At 41.0% G+C, this 20,444-nt stretch overlaps 1 protein-coding gene across 3 annotated transcripts; it reads left to right on the top strand.

Annotated features, from left to right (window-relative positions):
* The first annotated feature begins 1,994 nt into the window (after positions 1–1,994).
* Positions 1,995–20,070, top strand: LOC141258109 (retinol dehydrogenase 12-like). Of its 3 annotated transcripts, none has more exons than XM_073673120.1 (5): positions 1,995–2,105; positions 6,425–6,552; positions 10,910–11,152; positions 13,807–14,109; positions 16,048–20,070. In XM_073673120.1, the coding sequence occupies exons 2-5, from the start codon at positions 6,432–6,434 to the stop codon at positions 16,341–16,343; spliced, it is 963 nt and encodes a 320-aa protein (XP_073529221.1). In that variant the 5' UTR covers positions 1,995–2,105; positions 6,425–6,431; the 3' UTR covers positions 16,344–20,070. The 3 variants fall into 3 exon arrangements, with proteins under 3 accessions (XP_073529221.1, XP_073529232.1, XP_073529226.1); XM_073673131.1 differs by having other exon boundaries at positions 1,998–2,054; XM_073673125.1 differs by having other exon boundaries at positions 2,002–2,121.
* Positions 20,071–20,444: the final 374 nt, after the last annotated feature.

Genomic DNA, 20,444 nt, shown 5'->3' with positions numbered 1-20,444 from the left:
CTCCCTTGTAATCTACATAAACCTCATGTTCATTCCCCACCTATCAAGCACAAGGAATATAATATACACCTGTCTATATGGGATATGCGTTCATTCCCCTATTATCTACATATATCCTATGTTCACTCCCCACCTATCAAGCTCAGGGAATATAATATACACCTGTTTATATGGGATATGTGTTCATTCCCCTACTATCTACATATATTCCATGTTCATTCCCCACCTATCAAGCACAGGGAATATAATATATACCGGTTTATATGGGATATGTGTTCATTCCCCTATTATCTACATATATCCCATGTTCACTCCCCGCCTATCAATGTCAGGGAATATAATATATACCTGTTTATATGAGATATGTGTTCATTCCCCCATTATCTATATATATTTCATGTTCATTCACCACCTATTAAGCACAAGGAATATAATATACACCTGTTTATATGGGATATGTGTTCATTCCCCTATTATCTACATATATTCCATGTTCATTCCTCACCTATCAAGCTCAGGGAATATAATATACACCTGTTTATATGGGATATATGTTCATTCCCCTATTATCTACATATACTCTATGTTCATTCCCCACCTATCAAGCACAGGGAATATAATATATACCGGTTTATATGGGATATGTGTTCATTCCCCTACTATCTACATATACTCCATGTTCATTCCCCACCTATCAAGCACAAGGAATATAATATATACCGGTTTATATGGTATATGTGTTCATTCCCCTATTATCTACATATATTCCATGTTCATTCCCCACCTATCAAGCTCAGGGAATATAATATACACCTGTTTATATGGGACATGTGTTCATTCCCCTATTATCTACATATATTCCATGTTCATTCCCCACCTATCAAGCACAGGGAATATAATATATACCGGTTTATATGGGATATGTGTTCATTCCCCTATTATCTACATATATCCCATGTTCACTCCCCACCTATCAAGCTCAGGGAATATAATATACACCTGTTTATATGGGATATATGTTCATTCCCCTATTATCTACATATACTCCATGTTCATTCCCCACCTATCAAGCACAGGGAATATAATATATACCGGTTTATATGGGATATGTGTTCATTCCCCTACTATCTACATATACTCCATGTTCATTCCCCACCTATCAAGCACAAGGAATATAATATATACCGGTTTATATGGTATATGTGTTCATTCCCCTATTATCTACATATATTCCATGTTCATTCCCCACCTATCAAGCACAGGGAACATAATATATACCGGTTTATATGGGATATGTGTTCATTCCCCTATTATCTACATATATCCCATGTTCACTCCCCACCTATCAAGCTCAGGGAATATAATATACACCTGTTTATATGGGATATGTGTTCATTCCCCTATTATCTACATATATCCCATGTTCACTCCCCACTTATCAAGCTCAGGGAATATAATATACACCTGTTTATATGGGATATGTGTTCATTCCCCTATTATCTACATATATCCCATGTTCACTCCCCACCTATCAAGCTCAGGGAATATAATATACACCTGTTTATATGGGATATGTGTTCATTCACCCATTATCTATATATATTTCATGTTCATTCCATGCCCAAGATGCACAAGAAATCTATAACACCTCTCCATTTTTCTGGACCTATAAGTTATTATGTTCATTCTTTTTAGTATGTCCCATAAAAAGGAATGAAAATGGCAGGCAGGGACGGTGAAAGAACAACAAGGAGGCTGCTGCTGAGGAGGCTCAGGCTCCTGCACCGGAAACAGGACAGTTCATTAATATGGTTAGTGTTCTGCTAGATGCAAATCCTTTATACCATGAACATGTCTGAAGTTCGCCATTTTAGTGACGTATACCAGGCAGCAGACGGCTAGTTTAGGCTTCAACAACATGGCCGCCGCTAAACTGTGAAGGAGACATTTTTATTATAGTAAGAGGCGCTCTACGTTTTAGGGGCGGGGCCGGTGTCAACCAATAGGAATTGAAGATTGGCGGAAGTGTGTGACCTGCTGCAGATACGAGAACGGTAAACTGTCAGTAGAGTGGTGACCGGCTGCACGGGGACGCTTGCTTTGTGGTGGGTGCCTCGAGAGGTGTGTGTTCTAGTGACTGTGCGGGCTGTTAGATACAGCTCACTGCAGCCATGCGATCGGTTAAAGGGGGTGAGCTTATCACAGTGATGCTGTACAGATGTAGCAGAGCCGGGCTCCATGATAGTCTCACTGGGGTTCTCCAACTTTAGGGACTTGCATGTATTTGGGGCTAATAAAAGATTTTTGCAACTGGGTTTTATTAAAGTTTTGCCCTATTTGGCTTCTACATGCTTTTTGTTCCCCTGCACATTAACTTTTATGTGGTCTGTAGCCATAAATCAGCAGAGATGAGCTCAGAGAGGAGAGATAAGTGAGACTTCGGAAAGCTCTCTCACTGAAGGATTCTCAGTTAACTCAGTGTGAAGATATAGAAGGCAAACTACCAAATGTTTAATGAAACCTGAGCATAAGTTATTTTTAGCCCAAAATACAGTACATACCAAAAGTTTGGACACACCTTCTCATTTAAAGATTTTTCTGTATTTTCATGACTATGAAAATTGTACATTCACACTGAAGGCATCAAAACTATGAATTAACACATGTGGAATTATATACTTAACAAAAAAGTGTGAAACAACTGAAAATATGTCTTATATTCTAGGTTCCTCAAAGTAGCCACCTTTTGCTTTGATGACTGCTTTGCACACTCTTGGCATTCTCTTGATGAGCTCCAAGAGGTAGTCACCGGAAATGGTTTTCACTTCACAGGTGTGCCCTGTCAGGTTTAATAAGTGGGATTTCTTGCCTTATAAATGGGGTTGGGACCATCAGTTGTGTTGTGCAGAAGTCAGATGGATACACAGCTGATAGTCCTACTGAATAGACTGTTAGAATTTGTATTATGGCAAGAAAAAAGCAGGTGGAAAACTCCCTGAAGGATTGGCACTGCTGATGTTTAGTACCCTTTATGTTTGTGGCCATTGTGATCATTGCTCCCAATATTTGCCTTATTTTTCTGGTTCTTGGTTGCAGCGTTTTTAAAGATATGACTTGTCTTCCATAAAAGCAGCAACAGAGGTTGTAAGAAACCTTCGATGAATTCCCATAGATTGTGATGTCAGGACGTTCATAGCACCCAAAAAAATAATGGCACCAGTTGTAAAATAGTAATTTGGGCACAGTATTGATTCCTGCTAGTATGCAGGTGTTGTACCTCCTGTGTATATGAAATATTCATCCTCCTCATTACTTAGGAGTAGTGTTGCGCGATACCTTCCGATATCGGGAAATATCGGATCGGATCGGACCGATACTCAAAAAGTATCGGATATCGCCGATTCCGATACCCGAAACCAATGCAAGTCAATGGGACACAAATATCGGAATGAAAATAAACCCTTTCTTTCCTTGTAAGTTAATTCTACGTGAAGGAAAACAACTAAGAATAATGTACAATGTATTACATGAAAAGCCGGCAATTCAGCAGCGGCATACACCGGTACCCGACAATTTAGAACCGAAAGAATAGAGCTTCACACATAGATTAGATAGATAGAAACATGTCAGTCACATCTATATGAAGTACAGTGACAGTGTTGCTTACTGTACTTGTCATTTAGTGTAAAGGATTTATTAAAAAAAAATGAGTGTTTTCATGCACCGTCTCTTTAAAAAAGCCGGCCGGCAATTCAGCATCTGTACCCGACAATTTAGAATAGAAAGTATAGAGCATCACACATAGATTAGATTGATAGAAACATGTCAGTCACATATATAAGAAGTACAGTGATAGTGTTGATTACTGTACTTGTCATTTAGTGTTAAAATAAAGGATTTATTTAAAAAAAAATTTAGGCTCTAGCGGAGGTTAAGCAGACGGCTGGGGCAGATGTTTGAAGCCTGGGAAGGGGGTAATACCCACGGAGCTTCCCAGGCTACTAATATCAGCCCCCAGCTGAATACCTAGCCTTTACTAGCTATTAAAATGGGGGACCCCCCCAAAAAATGACGTGGGGTCCCCCCTATTTTAATAGCTAGCAAAGGCTAGGCAGACAGCTGGGGGCTGATATTAATAGCCCAGGAAGGGAGCCATGAATATTGGCCCCCTCCCAGGCTAGAAACACCAGCCGTCAGCCGCCCCAGAAATTGCGCATCCATGGGATGCGCCAATTCTGGCACTTAGCCTCGCTCTTCCCACTGCCCTGTAGCGGTGGCAGTGGGGTAATAGGGTTGGGGTTGATGTCAGCTTATAATGCCAGTAGACATCAAGCCCAGGTTAGTAATGGAGAGGCGTCTATAAGACACCCCCATTACTAACCCCATAGTCAAAGTTACAAAAAAACACAAACACCCAGAATAAAGTCCTTTAATTGAAATAAAGACACAATTCTTTATTGTTCTAAATTAAACCATACTTACCATCACGCCCATTCCAGCTGAAGCCAACGATCTCCTGCAATAAAAATAAAATAATAAACCAACATCATACTTACCTTTCCATGGTTCCCAGGACGGCTCCAGCTCTGCTACATTCACATGACAGGCTGGACTGCATCAGAATGCTGCCATCCAGCTTGCCATGCCACACACACACACTGAGAAGCTCAGGCATGCTTGCGCTCCTCAGTGTCTCGCTGTGACGGCATCCAGATGAGCCGAGTTCATGTCCAATGAACTCAGCTCACCTCATGCACGTCACTGACAGCGTGGGAGAATTCTCACGCTGAAGCGCTGAGTGCAGGAGAATTTTCCCACGCTGTCAGTGACGTGCATGAGGTGAGCTCATGTCCAATGAACTCAGCTCACCTCATGTATGTCACTGACAGCGTGGGAAAATTCTCACGCGGAAGCGCTGAGTGCAGGAGAATTTTCCCACGCTGTCAGTGACGTGCATGAGGTGAGCCGAGTTCATTGGACATGACCTCAGCTCATCTTTATGCCGTCACAGCCAGACACTGAAGAGCGCAAGCATGCCTGCGTTTCTCAGTGTGTGCTGGATGGCAGCATTCTGTTGCGATCCAGCCTGTCATGTGAATGTAGCAGAGCTGAAGCTGTCGTGGGAACTATGGAAAGGTAAGGATGATGTTGCTTTATTATTTTACTTTTATTGCAGGAGATCGTTGGCTTCAGCTGGAATGGGCGTGATGGTAAGTATGGTTTAATTTAGAACAATAAAGAATTGTCTTTATTTCAATTAAAGGACTTTATTCTGGGTGTTTTTTTTTTAACTTTGACTATGGGGTTAGTAATGGGGGTGTCTTATAGACGCCTCTCCATTACTAACCTGGGCTTGATGTCAGCTGGCATTATAAGCTGACATCAACCCCAGCCCTATTACCCCACTGCCACCGCTACAGGGCAGTGGGAAGAGCGAGGCTAAGTGCCAGAATTGGCGCATCCTATGGATGCGCCATTTCTGGGGCTGCTGACGGCTGGTGTTTCTAGCCTGGGAGGGGGCCAATATTCAGCTGTCTGCCTAGCCTTTGCTAGCTATTAAATAGGGGGTACCCCACGTCATTTTTTTGGGGGGGTCCCCCATTTTAATAGCTAGTAAAGGCTAGGTATTCATCTGTGGGCTGATATTAGTAGCCTTGGAAGCTCTGTGGGTATTACCCCCTTCCCAGGCTTCAAACATCTGCCCCAGCCGTCTGCTTAACCTCCGCTAGAGACTAAAATTACGGGGAACCCCACTCCAATTTTTTTTAAAATAAATCCTTTATTTTAACACTAAATGACAAGTACAGTAACCAACACTGTCACTGTACTTATTATATATGTGGCTGACATTTTTCTATCTATCTAATCTATGTGTGATGCTCTATTCTTTCTGTTGTAAATGGTCGGGTACCGGTGTATGCCGCTGCTGAATTGCCGGCCGGCTTTTTTAAAGAGACGGTGCATGAAAACACTATTATTTTTTTAAATAAATCCTTTAGCACTAAATGACAAGTACAGTAACCAACACTGTCACTGTACTTATTATATATGTGACTGACATGTTTCTATCTATCTAATCTATGTGTGATGCTCTATTCTTTCTGTTGTAAATGGTCGGGTACCGGTGTATGCCGCTGCTGAATTGCCGGCCGGCTTTTTTAAAGAGACGGTGCATGAAAACACTATTATTTTTTTTAATAAATCCTTTAACACTAAATGACAAGTACAGTAAGCTGAGCGCTGCCATCCAGCTTGTCATCCTTCAGAGACACTGCAGAGCGCAGGCATTATGGGAACTTCCGATTCCGGTATTCGATATTCTAAAAGTATCGGAACTCTGATACCGCGAACATTGGTCGATACCCGATATTTCAGTATCGGAATGCTCAACACTACTTAGGAGGATCTTACTTGTATTTTGCAGAGACACCATGTACCTGTTTGTCACTGTGCTGGCTGCATTAGCCTTGACTTTGCTCAGAAGACGCTTCAGGAGCAGACGCCTGTGTATGGATCCAAAACGACTGGATGGTAAAACCGTCCTCCTAACAGGTGAGACCATCACATTACTAAAACAGCTATCATTTTCTAGTCTTGTGAAGTTTGTCTACATTATACAGTACTATGCAAAAGTTTTGGCGGGTGTGGAGTAAATGCTGCTGAGCAAGAATGCTTTCGAAAAGAGGAGTGTTAATAGTTTGTGTTATCAATTAACAAAATGTAAAGTGAATGAACAAAAAAAAAACTAAATATTTGGTGTGGTCTCCCTTTTCCTTCAAAGCGGCATCAGTTCTTCTAGAACTGTTCTAGTTTTTGGAGGAACTCCAAACATCTTGGAGAACAAGATGCAGCAGGTCAAACAACCCCAAATATACAGTCGATGTCATTAAGAACTATGTTCAGCATAAAGAACACAAGGAGTTCTGGAAGTGGTGACATGGCCCCACAGTGCCCTGATTTCAACATCAGAGAGTCTGTCTGGGATTACATGAAAAGACAGAAGGATTGACACAAGCCCTACATCCACAGAAGATCTGGGGTTAGTTCTCCAAGATGTTTGGCAGTGTTTACAGCCGCCGTTCTTAGTGCAGCGAGATCTGACTGTAACCGATCCGGCATCCCTGCATTACTGAAAGCCGTTGGCTCTCAGGAGGAACAAAGTTCATATTCTCCGAGGTGCTGCACTTTCAGTACTTGGCAGGGCACCTTCCTAGCGCTGTAAACCTGCAGCCTAAACCCATATATACAGATTAATAGTGTTATCCAACGTGACAAGTTCCCTTTAACTTCATCATATGCCACGTAGTGGTTGTCCTAATTAATGGATAGTTACCTATTGGGAAGATGACAATCAGACGGTGGTGTATGTTAGTGCCCAGGAATCCCTACTGATAACTAAAACATAAAGAGACACATATACAGGGGCCTTCCGGTCACATTTGTGAGGACCGTGCATCTCAGATATGTTTAGGTTTTTCGCTAACTTGATTCAAGCCTCTTGTGTGATGCAATCTTGTGCCATCACTTTATAGCGAACCTGTTTTGTCCAAAAACACTATTAACTGACAGATATGGAGTCAAGCTGCATATTAATCGTGTTATAAAGCCGTGCAGCTGCCCTGCTACCGTGGAGGAAATTAACTTTATTCATCGCCAGCCTCTGGCTTTCAGTTAGAAAGGCGCGGTCGGAGCATCTTCAATCACCAACAAATGTACATTGAGCAGCGCCTATAACCACGACCCGGCACTGACTGACTGACAGCTCTGCACTGATACGCTGCTAAGTGGGCTGTCAATCATAGTGCGGGGCGTGGTTACAGCTGCTGCTCTTTGTGTACTGGTTGGTTACTGAAGATGCTCCGGCCCACCCCTATGACTGAAAGCCGGAGGCTGGCAGGAGGAGTAAAGTTCATTTTGTTCTGGCAGCTGCACGGCTTTAGAAGACTAGTAATCTGCAGATTGACCCCATATCTGCTACAGGTTAATAGCGTTTTGGAACATGACAGGTTCCCTTTAATTCTTAGTACTTTTCAGTACCATGAACACAAGGTAATCTAGAAATGATGAGCACTTATGTGTAATCTTTGTTAGACAACAGATTCTTTGGGGACTACATTTCTGGATAAATGTCTATACCGACAGAGTAAATTCTAGCAATAAAATCAGAGGTAAAGTGGCCCCTTTCTCCTAAAAGTGTATATTATAGCTCCATACAATTTGCAGGATATATGGAGTCATAATACTACGCTGTAAATGAAGTCCTTCCCAAATATCCAATGGAATCCAGATGCAAAGCAGTGTAATGAGACCCAATCCTCTATCTATACATTCAGGATCAGATGTAGAAGACCGCAGCACCCATCTGATTCTAGTGTCTTTATTGGTCGCCCATGTGAAATGTTTTGGTGGCACTTGAGCCTTTTTCTCTACTGGGCTTTTTGTCCAGTTCGGCAGTAGATATCCTGATTTAATGCTGTGAGTGTAGAATAATATTATGAAGTGATATCTGCAGTGAATCCCATGATGGGTATTGGTGGGTTTTCACATAGCATTGAATTCCAGGTGCCTCCTGGAAGGACTTTGGCCAAGTCTTTGTGATGCTCATTATCATCAGTATTAGCAACATATTAATTTGCCTTTTCTCCACTTACGGAGAATATCAGTAAATTATCTCTTAATTATCTGCATGACCTAATGTCTTCATTTCTATACAGACAAGTTTTATCTCTTTTCTCCTCTCACTCGCTGCCATGAATTGCCTGGCACATGCTCCTAGAACGTGCATTTGCAGGAGGCCTTGCTGGGATTTGGCCACTCTAGTCCCCACCGATGCCAAATGACCAAAACTTTTTCCAAGTGGTGCTTCTGTCCAGCTGAACGTTGCGATGCCTGTGAACGAATTAGACCTGACAGAGATGTAATTAGCCCAGTATTCAAAAGGAAACTAAGCCACCTGATCTCTGTGTGACTCTTGGCAGGCCGTTACAATTGTGCCAATCTACTCCACCCCCCAAGAGGACGGGACGTCTCCTGGACACCATGCCCTGCTTGCCGCTGTTTCATTAACAACGTGTTGAATTTTTTTTGCATTCACAAAACAAGAGGGGATTGGAAGATGTTTCTTCCTTGTTGGAAGCAGATCCGCAGTCTGGCAGAGCTAATGTGTCATTTGCTTTGTGCAAAAAAACGCAGATCTCTATTCATCTTATGTATCATTCTATGTACCGAATTCACTAAAAGTTTTAAAAAAAAAAGTCTAAGAAAAAAATGATAAATGAACTGATAATATTAGTATGGACCTTCGTAAAATGCTTGTATAAGCAGTGACAAAAAAACGGCCAGGTGCTGTGGACAATGGGAAAAGAGCAGTAGACAACGAAGATGTGGCGATCGGTAAACATAAAGCCAAGAAAGGGCTTGCTGTACTCGGACAACTTTTATCATATGGACATAATAAAGGTCGTTCCTTCTGTCAGGACTCATAACCTGAGTAAAGAGCTACTGACAAACAGTGTTTCATGCAGCCTCATTATTACATAGTCATCCCTTTAACCCCGGGTTTGATAACTCACAATGGAGTCCTTCATGTTTGCTCTGACGGATAGTTACCCCTTTGTATACTATTTTACAGTTTTATACTGTACAGACCAAAAGTTTGGACACACCTTCTCATTTAAAGATTTTTCTGTATTTTCATGACTATGAAAATTGTACATTCACACTGAAGGCATCAAAACTATGAATTAACACATGTGGAATTATATACAGGGTGGTCTAAAAGTAGGTGGACAGAAAGTGTAATAAGGTTATGAAGGGGGAGATTTATCAAACATGGTGTAAAGTGAAACGGGCGCAGTTGCCCTTAGCAACCAATCAGATTCCACTTTTCATTCCTCACAGACTTTTTGAAAAAAAAGTCTTTATCTCCAACAAGATGGGGCCCTCGACATTATTCAAGAGTAGTCCGCGAGCATCTTGATGAAACATTTCCTAATAAATGGATTGGCCGAAGAGGCCCACTTGATTGGCCGGCACGTTCATCAGACTTGACCCCAATGGATTTTTTCTTTTGGGGAGTACTCAAGGACAAAGTTTATAGTCGAAAACCAAAAAGTGTCAGTGATTTTGAAAAATTCCATAAGAGATGCATTTCAAGAAATTAATACCCAAAGAGACTTGTGAAAAAAAGTTTGAAGCATAAGAGGCCGACTTCAAAGCTGTGCAAATTGTAATGGAAAACAGTTTGAGCACCTGCATTGATAAAATTTAAGAGCTTTTGTATTATTGTTCAGAATAAAATGTAATTGTCAATGTTATGCTTGTGTTAGTAAATATAATTTTATATATAAATCAAAATAAATGTTATTTTCTGGCCACCTACTTTTGGACCACCCTGTACTTAACAAAAAAGTGTGAAACAACTGAAAATATGTCTTATATTCAAGGTTCTTCTTGACACCAGACCTGTGTCCGAAAGCCTTCACCTCACAGTGCGTGCAGATGACACCTGCCTGCTGGGTTTCTGGGTGGGGTTGCTTTTCATCCAAAGGAGTGGGCTCCCTCGCAGTTTTGCTCATGAACATTGTCGCTAATAAAGAATGGGTTTTCTTTATTATTTTTTACAGTTTGTGTACACTGTGCATAGGCAGAAAGCTGTTAATCAGTGGTGGGGGTGGAGTTATACCGAGCAGTTGATTAGGAGGCACAATATACCTAGTCATGTAGTGATAATCTCCTTATTTTATTGAAATAGGAATCTACAGCTTAAGTGATACATCACTGGAATCAGGCTCTCTTCATGCTGTTGTGTAATATCAGGTTACATAGCAAAAACATGCTGACCGGTTACACATTTTTATACAGATTGCCATCCATGTCTCATTGGACTCATTATCTTCTTAAACATTAGGTGGGGCATCAGGAATCGGGAAAGAGACTGCCATTTCCCTGGCAAGACGTGGCGCACGTGTCCACATCACAAGTCGTGATGACCAGAAAGGGGAAGCAGCTCTTCGAGACATCAAAAAAGAAAGTGGCAGCATGAATGTCTGCTTCTGGAATCTCAATCTGGCGAACCTGCAGAGCATCCGCAACTTCTGTAAGGAGTTTCTGAAGAATGAAAGCCGTTTAGACATTCTTATCAACAATGAAGGTAAGTGGGGTGACCAGCCTCAGGTGGAACTTTACATAATATTCCCCATCCCAGCTCTGTACTTCCATGCTGAAGCAAGAGGACTGTATAATCAGAGACCGGCCATGCCGGAGTGGCGTCATTTATCCCCCTCGCTCATCACATTCAGGAGATCCGCTTCCTCCACTTCTTCTCTGGTCCAGAGGAAGATTTGGATCCAGACATAAGGTAGAGGGAAACATTAGCTGATAAAATCTGCATGGTAGAGCAGATCTCCAGATGTGATGTGCTAAGGGCCTCATTCTACCATTCAGTAAGTGCATGGGGCAATGACATTGGCTTCCACACCTCACTAAGAAGATTGATGCCAGTCTTCAGTATGGTGCCAGCAGCAATGTGTGCAGTTATGTATGAACCCATTACTGATGCCGTGTCCAAAATATTGTTGGTGTTCTTGTAGATCCTTTTTGGCTTGGAAAAAGCGTCATTGCCCAAAAAGTGACTCTGTAAATGACCATTGCAGCTGCTAAACGGCATGGAAAATAGTATAGGACACCATTCATAACAGTTTGCTTGTCCTCGAATTTTACCTTATTGACCAAAGGGCATCATGTGCCAACAGTGACCACGTGGTGCCTGTTGGCTACTTGGTCGACATTAGAATATATTGTATGCACTGTGAAGAGTTACTTTATAGATAAACTGTATAGAAGGGGTGGTCTGGTGACTGCACCGGACCACTTTTTCCCCATCCCCTTTTATGAAGCACCATTGCAAATCTATACAAGTCTAACAACCCTCCACTGCAGTATTAAGTAAAGGAGTCCTTGCTTTACCTATGGGCTGTCCTCTCTACAGGTATGGATCTGATTGTAATAACTGGCTTTTAAATGATGTGCCCTGTAGCTACAAATGACATTAATTAGCTTCAATAACACACATGGCCACTAGATGGGGCTATAGGATTTGTTGCAGTAACCTCCGGCACATACAGTACAGCGCTGCTTCTGCCCTGACCCATTTCATAGGGACACCTCACCATGTGCTTGGGAATTTCTTGTGGTTTCTGTAATATGAATAAGAACTCATTGCAACCCATACATTGGTTTTAAGGCAAGTTTTTGGGTTTTTTTTGCTTGTTTTTTTATTTGAAAGGCATCAATTTATTATGCTTTGTCTCTTTTTATGTAAATTGTTTATAAATGATAGGTTATAGTCTATTAGGGAATAACAATACCAGTGTAGAGCACATGGAAACTTGTAAGTCAACCAGCATGACAAGAAAAAGACGGGAAAGGAAACTCTGAATTGGAATCATTATATCCAATGACAGAGGCCTATTACTAATATAGAAGTGCACATTGACAAGACAGAATGACAGGTTCAAGAAGTGGAGGAGGGGGGCACTTTAGGCTGGGTCTGGACAGCGGGCCCAAAAATCCCTATGTCGTTGCAGCAAAATAGCAAAATGCAGTTGAATGGAGTCGCATTACCATCTCTTGTGAATTGCAACAAGCAACTCCTAAAAAGGCCAATTTGCTTGTCGAGGTTGCAGTGTAGCCCCAGCCTTAAGAGGACCATTGGTCTGGGAGAACCTAAGAGTTGCCAATGCTTCGGTTTTTCAAGGCTCCTGTCGTTATCGGTCTTCTCTTGACTTAATAAAATATAAACAACAGTGCTAAATTCTGCCAATGGTAAGGGCTTGTTCACACATCAGTATTTTTCATCAGTGTTTGTATGCCAAAATCCTGAGAAACTTAACAAACAAAAACTTTTTTTGAAAGATTGGCACCTGTTTCTGTTTTGGAGAAACTCCTGGTTTTAACATACAAACACTGATCAAAATTACTGATGAGGGAGAAATAAAATACAAAAACAAAAAGTTGGGAACCTGTCACCACATTTGGGCTATTTGAACTGTTAATATGGGCATACGAGTTATAGACTGCTGAGGAGAGTGATACCTGCATGTCTCAGATGCCACTCGCTGCTCTTCAGAGCTGTGTGTGATTATACCTGACACATCTGCAGGTCCCTCTCAGCGTCTATATCACAGGCAGACAGGGTTACAATATTGTTAACAATACAGCAGAGCTCAGAGAGCTGCAAAAAATGTGTTTGTAAGACATTTCAGTTCTCCTGTCTTGTGTTAGTTACTTATCTCACACTGGTAACTCCCCCTTAATGTAAAATAAGCTCTGGAGACAGTTATCTTCTAGGCAGCATCCTCCCCAGAGCCTGGAAGAAGTCATTTATATTTAAGAAAAATGTGAATTTCCCTGGAATTAGACATCAGATTACAGATACCAAGGTATCATTATATTCAGCTTCCTACGATCTACATGCCGATATAGACGGCTTAGGATGGGTGATCCTACTGACAGATTCCCTTTAAAACAAGTTTGTCGACTTAATACAATTGCCACAAATCACAGGATAATTGGGACCCCCACTGACCTCTAGAACAGGGGTATTATATACTAGCTATGCTTATTCTCTGTTATCCAGCTGAAAGTTTTATACTATCTTTGTCTTAAATATCTACTGTACTATTGCTATATGTTACAAAAAAAATATTTTTTATGTAGTTAATATTATTTCTAATGTTTTGACTTTTGTTTGACTTTGTTTCTGGCTGTATTTTATGGTCTTAACTAAGTTCTTGTAATTTCCAGGTGTGCCTGCGGTGTTAGCCTGGACAGATAACGGGTTCAGTATGTGCTTCGGGGTCAACCACCTCGGCCCTTTCCTTCTCACCAATCTCTTACTAGAACGGTTAAAAAGTTGTCCTCCAAGCCGGATTGTTAACATCACGTCTAACGTTCATAAGTATCAGAAGCTGGACTTCGCTGACTTAAACTACAACATTGTGCCACTGTTCACCTACTGCCGGAGCAAGCTGGCCAATGTCTACTTTACCCAGGAGATAGCGCGACAGATGGAGAGGCATGGAGTCACCGCATGTGCCGTTCACCCAGGTCAGGAGACGTGTTTCTAATATTGTTACCTCTTAGCATCTACAGGGCTGGATTTCTGGTTCCAGCCATCGGTTATTTTTCAGGTCATGAAAACTCCACAAGTAGAACCTATCTCTGAGTACCATGGCCATTTATATGACTGATGTCTGTTAGTCCCTGGGGCATCATTTAGTGATCCCAAACAAGCAGTCATACATGGGAAGTTATTTTTTCTTGCAGTAATGATAATTATCATGATATTATATGATTATGATTATTATCTAGATTGTGAGTCCCAATGGGGACAGTGCCAATAATGTCTGTAAAATTGTCTGAATTGTAAAGCGCTGCGGATGTTGGCGCTATATAAATAAAAAGATTATTATTATATTATCATCATATATACACGATTTTGCAGTCCATCTAGTGTCGCCAACATGTCTTTTGCTTTTACTTAAAAATAGAGCCCTAGTTCACACTTTCTTATGTAATATATCATCTTAAAAGTTTGCCCAGGTGAAGAGAGAGAAGTAATGCAGACTCTTCTGTCTTCTGTTAACTCATTCTTCTGTCTTCTATGTACTCCAATACATAGAGGCTGCAGAAGCCTAACAGGCTCCATGATTTTAAAGAAAATGTAAAGCGCCAAACAGGTTTAATTAAACTCTGTAAGAAAAATGTTTTTCAAACAAAAATACACTTCTATAAGTAACAGAAAATGGCAATAAAGGTCAGATGCCTCAATGTATACAGACCAGTGCTCTTTCCATTGTTATATACTTCATAAAAATGCAAGGTATCCTCTATGCCTTCTATATGCATGTATGTTAGTAAAGCTAGCCATACAGTTTAGATAGCTGTAGACCAGCAGCTATCCCTCCTGATTCCTCTATACACGTTTCATTCAGCTGAGCATACACGTGTTCTTAAAGAGGACCTTTCACTTCGTGTTGAATTGGACTTGGATGCAAAAGTGGCTGCAAAGCAAAACTTGCCTTTCCATTCTGGAGATCTTGGCAATCAAAGTATTTGCCAGCTAATGAGTTATCGCCCACTTGAACGTAATGAGAATTATCATAGTTTTCACTAGGAGTATGTGCTTCTTCACCCTATATTATGATGACCAATCATAAGCTGGCAGCATCAATAAAGAAAGAAGAACACTCCCCCACCATAGCTTGGAGTAGGGTTCTCACTGTGAGGCATGTAATAACAGACAGCCCTGATCTCACTGTAGTGATTACAAGTAGCTATGAGCACAACAAACATAAGTGTGATACTGACACCTTTGAGCTTTCATCTCCTGACAATTTATGTAGGGGTTGTACAGCTGAGTTTAGCGGTGTAACTTTACAAACTTTTTTATCAGCTCTTCTCTTCTAATAGCACTGTCACCTCTGCTGTTTTGCCCCTTTCCCCCCACATTGCCTGTCCAGAGAGAGTGCTATCCCTCATACAGGAATAACCTGTTCTAAGCTATGGTAGGGGCGGGATCTTCTTTCCCGTGAGTATTACTGCCTTATGATTGGTCAATATCATACAGGTGCAAGAAGTACACGCACCCATGGAAACTCTCTCTGATAATTTTTGACAAGTCCAAGTGGATGTTAACTCATTAGTTGCCAAATACTTTGATTGTCAATATCTCCGGAACAGAGAGGTGAAATAGAAAAATATTCTGTTCTGCAGCTAATATTACATCATGTGTCCCACTTCGACCTGAACAATTTGGTGAAAGGTCTTCTTTAATAGGCAGAGTTGTCTGCTGCTTATCTCCCCTAGAACATGTTTAAATCTTTTTATCCGTGATATCTGTCAGCAGGGGTGAATTAAGAGGCCGCTGTACTCATTAATGGGCTTAGTTCGGCCTGACATTACTTTAAACTTTGCAATACGGACTAAATCAAAGAAGAGATGGTCATCTGTGAGCATACTAATCTGTCTCCTTCTTTTTTGCAGGTTATGTGGCCGGCGATTGGACCTCCCAGTTCTCAATTCTGTTCCGCATAGTGATGTATGTCATCACATCCGTGTTCTTCATTTCATGTCAAGCAGCTTCCCAGACTGTTATATACTGTGCTATATCTGATGACATTCTCCAGCACAATGGTGGCTTCTTCTCAGACTGTAAACCCTGCAAGCTGCGCCCTTTTGTTAAGGACGCTGGTATTGCCAAAAAGCTTTGGGAGGCCAGTGAAGCTATGGTTGGACTGACTTCTTCAGCAAGGGAGCATCTAGCTACAAGAAGAAGATAGTTATGTTTTGGGGGTATTTTTTGTTTTTTTTTAATATGGCTGCTATATACATAATGCATGGAAATATCTGTCTTTTTTTACATGAGTATTTATTGCATTTCAGTCTGCTTCTTTTAAATCTTCAGAAAGAAAAACTATTTGTACTGTATGTGCTACTAGAAAATCCACGCACTTAGCTAGGTAGACGTTCTCTCGAGTTTTGTGAATTTACAAGATGTTTATATTGTCCATGCCAAAGAACTAACAGGTAAACCTTTTCTCTCTACTCCACTGATTCCCATATCAGGAAAAAAGAACAACGGTCACCGTTTAGTAAAGTACTGCAGTTTCCTTTTCTATCTACTCACAAAATAGGCTTTTTACAACAGAATATCAAAAATCTTCAAAACATCATTCATAAAATGGGAGTACTAGTTTCACCTTTAAAGCTTCTTCTGGGGGTATAGCCTCCTTCTGATTTCATATTTATATCCTCATTTATCCAATGACTCTATATTATTAATGGTTATTTCTGATGAAACATGAGATTAAATTTTCAATGTTATTATCTGACTGGTATTGACCAGTAATTCATTAAAGGGAAACTAAATTTTCAAGTAACTTTTAGTATAAACTGTTGTGTGTGAGTTTGTGAGGAATAATACTGGCCATAATATGACTTTGAGTCTGCAGAGGGGAAAACTGCTGAAAAGGCAGGATACATCTCAATCCGCAATTGACCCCTGAGCTGGTGAGAGGAGACTATCTGCTATGATGTCTCCCAGGCACAGCACACAGAGAGGAGTCCCTGCTCTGCTTTCCTTTTTTTTTTTAGCACACAGAGACAAGCAGCAACATGGATGAATTTACACAGCATTGATGATATGGATCTAGCACTGGATTGAGGTAAAAGACTTATTAGAAAGCTCAGCACAATCTTTCAGAAGGCGGGGAGGAAGATCTGTCTGATATACGGGGAAGGAAGAACATATTTCTGTTAAGTTAGATTATAAAGTTTCTTATATTCACCTGTAATATTGATTTATGTAAAGTTTGCTGAAAGTTCAGGTTCCATGACTTGAACATATATAAAAGTCTAATGTGGATATATCAAAAGCTTCCCAAGTAGGCAAATTGAAACAAAGTACAAAATACTTAAGTCACACCAGACCAATTGTACTCAACAAAATTCAATACAATTTCCCTGAAATCTAAACAGCCCAAATAATACAGATCTAAAGAATTGAAAGACCACATGTATTATTTACAGGATTATCAGTATCTTTACCTGTATTTTTTAGTTTTGTGGAGAAATTGATAATCTTCCGTATATTATTTGTAAAAGGGCTACACCCCGTAAGAAGCAGGAAAGGTGAAACTCTATCCCATTTTTATGGAAGGTGTTTTTAAAAAGGTTGATATTCTGTTTCAAAGGGCTTATTCTATTAGTAGGATAAATTTTGCATTTGATGCAAAAGGAACTGGCAGTACTTTATTATTGGTGGTCACCATTATTTTTTTGTTGTTGTTGTTGTTCCTAATATAGAAATTGGTGGCGTAAATGGGAGCGTGTGGACCTGGGTGAATTGGAAATGTTTACCCGTTTGTGTTTTGCTATGGACACTATTATTTGTGAATTCACAACATTGGGGAGAACCTCTACCTAGCTACGTGCCTCATACTGAGCAGGTTATAGGTTTTTTAGGTGTTAATATTTGGTAGAGTATAATCATCTGAAATCCCTATAGCTGTGCTTTTGAGCTACATTTGAGCTTTTGATAATTCCCTTTAATTTATTATTCTATTTATATGTGGTTCTTGGTTAATTTAATTCTTAAAGGGGTTATTTTCAAGTTATTAAATTGCTTTAATTAGACAACATGAAAATAAGCTAGTTGCAATTAACTTGCTTGTTCTATCTGCTGTCATTCACCTACATTGAGAGCTTGTATCTACCCGAGTGTAAAGTTGATTCCTCCCAGAATCTTGGGCTGAGAGTGCGCAGCAGTTACATTCCAGGAGAGGAGTTAACTCGTAACATACCAGTCAGCTCTCTTCAACCTATTGATTTCTCTAAAGCAGTTAGCTGCTCATCTCCCTCCCCCTCAGTTCCTGACAAGCTTTTGTTATAAATCTTGCAAAATCACCAGCCCTCAGCATCGGCTGTTTTCAGAGCAGGTCTCCTAATCGGCTAACACCTCTCCAGAGCATGTTCAAATGCTTTATTATCTCTGTGTAAATTGAGTGATGGTAGTGTAGACTCAGAACAAACCACTGAAAGCTAAATGTGTTACAGCAGACCGTCTGCTGAGCTTTAAGTGAGTTCTTGATATTGCAGATTTTCTGTTAAGGAAATTAGATTACTTGCGTTTTTATCGTATTTTTAATGCTCTGTTTTTTTTGTCTCTTGCATGTATGTTATGTTTTAAACAAAGTTGCTTTGTTTTTGATACTTCCTGTTATTCGGTTTTGACAAAACTTTATTGATCTAGTCATGTGTGGATCATATGTATCTTTGATGCGTGTCCGCCACGGAAATGCATTAAAAATGTATAAGCGTGTTTTTTACCTGTGGATTTTCCTCATCTAATGCAAGTCTATGGGAAAAATCTGCTCCTAAAACTCAGCGTACCCGCAAATTGACATGTTGCAGATTTGAAACTCGCACCACAGGTCACCACAGCGGGCATGAGATTTCTATAAATCTCCTGTGCCCACGGTCAGGAGTCACCTGAGGCCCCGACGCTGCAGAATAGCCGCGTGACTTCCGCCCTCATATTATGCAAATAAGCGCCGCATTTTTGATTTTATTTTTTTTTTTACATGCGAACTTTCCTCATAGTTGTTAATCAATGGGGAAAGTTCTGCAGGTGTACAGAGACGCATAGTGGACATGGGATTTCTAGAAATTCCATCCACTATGCTGTAACATCTGGCCGCTGCGGGTTTGAGTCTGCATAACCTGCAACGTCAAACCCACAGCGGCTCCTGACCGTGGGCACATACCCTAAGATGCTGCGTTTTTGACGCAGGGAAAAACTCATCATGGGCACACAGCCTTACAGTCCCACTAATACTACAGTTCTGCAACTTAACAGAACTGTCACTCAAGTAGGAGTAATCACCTTGTAAGCCGTTAAAGAGACATCTTGAGAATACCTCTTTAATGTGAAATGTGTGACATTCCCAGAATTGTAGTTTGAAGTGATGTCGCACTTTATGAAATGTAGCCTAATAGCTTATGCAGTGAAAATAATTTTAAATACATTGTGAACTATATTTCTGTTTCTACAACAATATAAATATTGTGCTTGCTCTGGCACTACCATAGTAGTCTGCAGACTTATGCAAGTGTTCATAATTGTGAAAATCAGGAGATCTGTGCAAGCAGGAACAAAGTATAAATGAGTAAGGCCTCTTTCAGACGTCAGTGTTTCGGTTACATGTGGTGTCCGCTTCCACATGTACTGGAGACACATACGTAGACCCATTCAAATGAATGGGTCTGTGCACATGTCAGTGAGTTTTCACCGACCGTGTATCCGCGGGCAAAACACGCTGATATGTCCTTTTTTTTCCCCGCTCAATGGGCCACAAACCGTCCCACACTGATGGGACGCGGATGAAATCCACGTGTCATCCGTGTGACACGTATCGGCGCCTGGGAATCAGTGGTACAGTTAGTGCTGTTCTCAAGCTCCGGGTGCTGAATGCTGCCCTCATCATTGTCTCTGCCGGCGGCGCGATCAGCACCGGCAGGGGACCATGATGAGCGTAGTCTGCTCTCACTGTCTCCAACTGTAAAAATAAGAATAAAATTAAAAAAAATCCCTATACTCACCTGTCCTAAGTGTCCCCCCTGTAATCCATGCAACCGCTCACGCCGGGGAGAATGACGCGCTGCAGCAAGCGGGGCCCTGTCCTCTGCTGAGCTCAGCGAGCGGTATCCTGTTACTCACTGAGCACAGCTTCGTGGCTCGCTCGCTGCAGCGCATCATTCTTCTCGTCGTGAGCGGTCGCATGGATTACAGCGGGGACACTTAGGACAGGTGAGTATAAGGATTTTTTTTATTTTCTTATTTTTACAGTTGGAAACAGTGGGAGCAGACTAGTACTCTCAAC

Source organism: Phyllobates terribilis, unplaced genomic scaffold, assembly GCF_046119375.1.
Source record: "Phyllobates terribilis strain yellow unplaced genomic scaffold, ASM4611937v1 Scaffold_1__5_contigs__length_1240528914, whole genome shotgun sequence".
Classification (NCBI taxonomy): Eukaryota; Metazoa; Chordata; class Amphibia; order Anura; family Dendrobatidae; genus Phyllobates; species Phyllobates terribilis.
Note: the sequence above shows the minus strand (reverse complement) of the source record. Positions and strands in the feature narration are given on the sequence as shown.

Coding starts and splice junctions, on each gene's coding strand:
- LOC141258109 (XM_073673120.1), top strand. CDS start 6,432: ATGTACCTGTTTGTCACTGTGCTGGCTGCATTAGCCTTGACTTTGCTC. Junction 6,553..10,909: donor TAAAACCGTCCTCCTAACAG/GTGAGACCATCA, acceptor CTTAAACATTAG/GTGGGGCATCAGGAATCGGG. Junction 11,153..13,806: donor CATTCTTATCAACAATGAAG/GTAAGTGGGGTG, acceptor TGTAATTTCCAG/GTGTGCCTGCGGTGTTAGCC.